Genomic DNA, 4,393 nt, shown 5'->3' on the forward strand with positions numbered 1-4,393 from the left:
CCCCCCCCTTACCCCTCGTTCTAGCTCTGAAAAAAGGTATATTCGTCACAACCTACAAAACCCACCCGCACCACCACCGTACCGTAGTTCGTATATAGGGGCGACGAAGAAGAGAAACAAAAATCCCCGCATGGCCATATTGCCGATAGGAACGGAACCTTTCCTCCCCCTCTTCCCCTGCCCGGGCGATGGGGGATATGAGGGCAGACACCCCACCACGGCGGGACACACCACGATCTTTATGAAGAAGGCAAGTAAACATTGAGAGAAGGGTTGCAGACCATTCCGATCTGCACCTCCATCCCTCTCCACCCTTTACCCACTCCTTTCCCTCTCTGCATCCCCTATCACTTTCCACTTTTAGTCCCTCACCCCTTCCACCCTTATTTTCTACCAAATCTAGTTTAATTCAATGCCTCGTTTTAATATTGCTGGCTGATGGATGGTTTTCTATGTGTCCATTGCACGATCGTCTGTGCGCTCATCTTGCACTGGGCCTGAGCGGTGATAAATTTGCATCTCTTGTTAGACAAATATTAATTGTTATTTAGTCACTATTTTATAACAACTAAAAGAGTTAGCTCTTCTTCGAAGTACATTGTACCTGGTCCAAGAACTCATTATTTTTAGGTGGGTGGGGTGTCACACTGTTTGTTTCTGAAGGATTTGGAGCACAGGGGTGAGGTAGAGGTGAAGAGGACGCAAGGCCTGGCCACGGCCTACCAAGGTGATCAACCCCATCTACGGATCAGAACTTCTGCTCATGCTCTGTAGAGAAGAAAATCGTCTCCCATGTACCCTTCCAACCCTTACCTCCCCTTCCCTGCCTCCTTCAAAACTTTTCGTCGGGCAGAGAGAAACAGAGGATGGGATTACGTCCGAGGAATCGATAACTCGAATCCGAGTTCAGAAACAGTTGTTACGCTTACATATCGCGCGACGCTGTTCGGCTTCAGCTCTGTGCTCTGTGCCCCCCCTGAAAAGTCGTCCTGTCGACGCCCCTGAGAGAGAGAGAGAGAGAGAGAGAGAGAGAGAGAGAGAGAGAGAAAGGGCTGACATGAGCGATGCCACGGCGTTGGTGTACGACAGTGATGCTCAGGCTGGCTGGACCAAAAACGTCGCGACACCTCTCCGTCATCGATGATGCCGATGGTGGAGGCAGTCGCAGAGACACGGGTTGGTCGCGGCGGCGGAGTGCGAGACAAAAAAGTTCAGCAAAAATCGCGTTATTTCCAGAGCCAAGTTAGTGCAAAGTCAGTGCTGCCGGGCGTCGCTGGCGGCAAAATACTCCCGTTTTACGAGCCAGGCGGAGTGGCGGTGTGCATGATTTACTATTGGCACACTGTCTCCCCTGGGGTAGGTGCCCCCTCTCCCACTCCTTCTCCCCCTCCAGGTGTGGCGGGTGGGAGAGCCCCCCTCCCCCTCCCTCCGAGACTCACAAATTAGGGAACGTCGAAACACTCTTTGCCAAACACAACGAGCGCGACCCATACCGCACCACCGCACCCCTCCTCAAGGGCAGTTTAAAACCCCATGCCAAACGCATTTTTCAACATCGAGATGTAACGATGTGATCTACGTCAGACGTTTAGTGGGAAACTTCACTCGATTGTAATCGTAAATAGCACAACTAGTAGCCGGACGCCGGACCTGACCTGGTTGTATCGCACTGTTGACCTATGGAGCTTACACGACCTGTGTCATGCGTGTTCTTATTTTCATTGAGTTGATACAAAAACCATGTGCGCGTTCAATTTTCGGGCAGGCTGCTTGTTCATGTCATCCCCTCGTGGGGCTGGCGCCCTCGTGCATTTTATGCGTATTCCTCCTCCACAGAGCTCTTTGTCTTTCTCTCTCTGTCAGCCGGGAGCGGCGGCGGTGGATGTTGGGGGAAGGGGGGGGGGAGGCTCATCAAAAAGCAACACAGCATGCCCCGGGCCACTCCGGGCTGCGGTAGACTTGAAATAGCGCAGTCCAACAACAAGGCGGGCACGGGCGGGCGGGCGGCACGGCCAGGGCGAAACCTAATCAGACAGAAGTGGCTCGAGCCTGCAAATAAGCAAGACATGCAAACGTGGCGGTGGGGCGGGGCGTGGCGGGGCACCTCGTCGCCACTGCGAGCCGAGCCACCGACTTCGAAAGAGGCCCCGTTGCTGCCGCGTTTTCTGGCAGACAGTAAACCATTAGAGCCGCCCGCCACATAAATCACAACGCGAGGCAATAATACTTTGGCACTGTCGTTAACGGTGGTTGGTTTGTTTGTTTGTTTGCAAGCTGCTTATTTTTGAATGGAAATCAGCGTAGGCCGTCAGGTACCGTGAGGAAGGAGAGCGTTTAGCGAAGCTCAAAGTCAAGCAGATTTCAGGACTTATCCGAGATATGTTTGTTGACAAGCAGATTTCAAGATTATTATTCAACTGAAAATGCAAAAAACGCAATACGTAGAGATTTAGTCTGCTGAATTGGGGCCTGATTTTGGAGGGGGAGCTTTACAGCAGAGTACGCCAGACTCGGCCCGTCAGAGACACTGCGCTCGTTCGTATCAACCAGTCGCTGCACGCACCTTGTTGTCCTTCTGCCACGAGCAGTGTCCCCGCTTGTTGTAGATCTTGCAGACGAGCTTCACGTCCGAGTCAGGGTTGACCTCCGTATAGCTGGGCGGCTGCTCGAACGTCTGGAGTGCAGCGTGCGACCGACAGACATCTGCAATCAAATAAAAGAGCAAACACAATGAAAATCCATACTAGCAGAACTATGCCTTTTCATCCTTTTCAAATGTTTATATATTTCACACATGAAAGAATAAGCTTAGCTAAAAATTAGCTCATAGTTTAAAGTATGAGCACCGATCAGGTCTCCCGGATGACTTTTAACTAATTCAGATACGTTATTTGTTTTGCTGAAGTAGCTCGTCGTGTAGTTTCAAATTCAGGGAAACGGTTGAGGAGGTGGCTGACGTTTTCTACTAAAAGGCCAAACTAGCTAATACATTTTTTCCGTGCACGCAATTTTAAATGAATACAAAACGTAGCCAGCAAGGAGGAGCGGCAGCGATGCGTGATAGAGGATGAGAGAAAAGTTTGTTTGTTTGGTGGTGGAGGGCAATGATAAAACCAGCGATGTATTACCGCTGCGGGCGGCGGCTTCGCGCGCTCGCACATCCGAACAGGGCCGAAGCAAGATGTGCCAGCCTCACGCCCGGCACACACACCACGCATCCTCACCCTCGCGCGCGACCGAGCGACCGCCATCGGAAATGGCGCGGAAAATGTGATAGCCTTAATATATATGACTGGGTGGCTGGGGCTGGCGGTGCGCTGCCGAGCGCGCCCGGCCAGCGCACAACTACAACTAAGCCGAACCACGGGACTGCAAGGTTTCCGCAGGTACCACCGTCGGAATCCCTCTATCCATCTCTCGCTCCACTTCCACCGCGGGTATGCCATGCCGTCAAAGGCTTGGCCACCTCGCAGCAGCCCAACGTTCCAGCACCAGGCACCACCACCCCGCGCCGCCACGCCCGCGAGCGAGAGAACGCGATCCACCCCGATCGCTTCTCCGGAAATTTGTCCGGGGCGCTGTTTGCTGTCGGCGCGCTGAAGCCGTTCGGACGCTTCAGCGGCTCCGGGCTCCAGCCAGCCATGCCCAAGCGGATTCAATCTGGAGAATTTGTCCAGCAGCGAGGAGAGCGAGAGCGCTTGCGACATACGAGCAGCGCGGGCGAGATCGGAACGCTGCGAGGTGGTGGGAGGGGGAAGGGAGCGGGTGGCGTTCGGGCCGGCGACAAGTTCTCCCCTTTCAACTGAGCAAACCAACGAACATGAGTGGATGAGTAAGTGTTACACAGCACCGGGCCGACTATACGCTTTTACATAGAGTTTGGTGCCAGTCTTGGGGGCTGTCTAAAAATTGGGAAAACGCGCAATAAGACAGTGAAATAAAGTGGTGCGCTGTCGCACTCGGTCGGTGTCTGCCGCCTGCGCTGAAAGGCAGCCGACTTTCTTTGGATGGCGCGACTTTCCTCGCCAAGTTGCGCTGCGGCGCCGGGGCGAGAATGCAGCGGAGGGGGAGGAGGGGTGCGAAGAAATGCAGAGGGCCACTGTCAGCCTCGAAGAGAGATAAGGAAGAAAAGAGGAGCGATAGATGAAGAATGGGGAGAACCACCGCGGTGTGAAGAAGACAGGGAGAGTCGCCCTCATCCCTCACTCCTCCTCTCTCGGTGCGCCACAGCGTCAGCGTCCGTCGTCCGAACGTCTTGGACAAAAGGGGGGACGCAGACGGCGGCGGGTAGTTAGTTTGTTTGGGAGTGAGTGGCAGGGAGAGGGGTTGAGGTAGACCGGGGCGGGGCGTGGTGTCCGACGGGCAAGTTGGGGAGGGAGCACGATTGGGGGGG

The 4,393-nt window shown here is 54.2% G+C and overlaps 1 protein-coding gene across 1 annotated transcript in view; it reads right to left on the bottom strand.

Moving 5' to 3' along the window:
* Positions 1 to 2,766, bottom strand: part of LOC113206762 (irregular chiasm C-roughest protein) — a 59,887-nt gene extending 57,121 nt beyond the window's left edge. The window contains 2 exon segments of the mRNA XM_052266736.1: positions 2,564 to 2,703; positions 2,745 to 2,766. Coding sequence (XP_052122696.1) covers positions 2,564 to 2,703; positions 2,745 to 2,766 — 162 coding nt within the window.
* Positions 2,767 to 4,393: the final 1,627 nt, after the last annotated feature.

This window comes from Frankliniella occidentalis, unplaced genomic scaffold (genome assembly GCF_000697945.3).
Source record: "Frankliniella occidentalis isolate FOCC.00 unplaced genomic scaffold, Focc_3.1 Scaffold42, whole genome shotgun sequence".
NCBI lineage: Eukaryota > Metazoa > Arthropoda > Insecta > Thysanoptera > Thripidae > Frankliniella > Frankliniella occidentalis.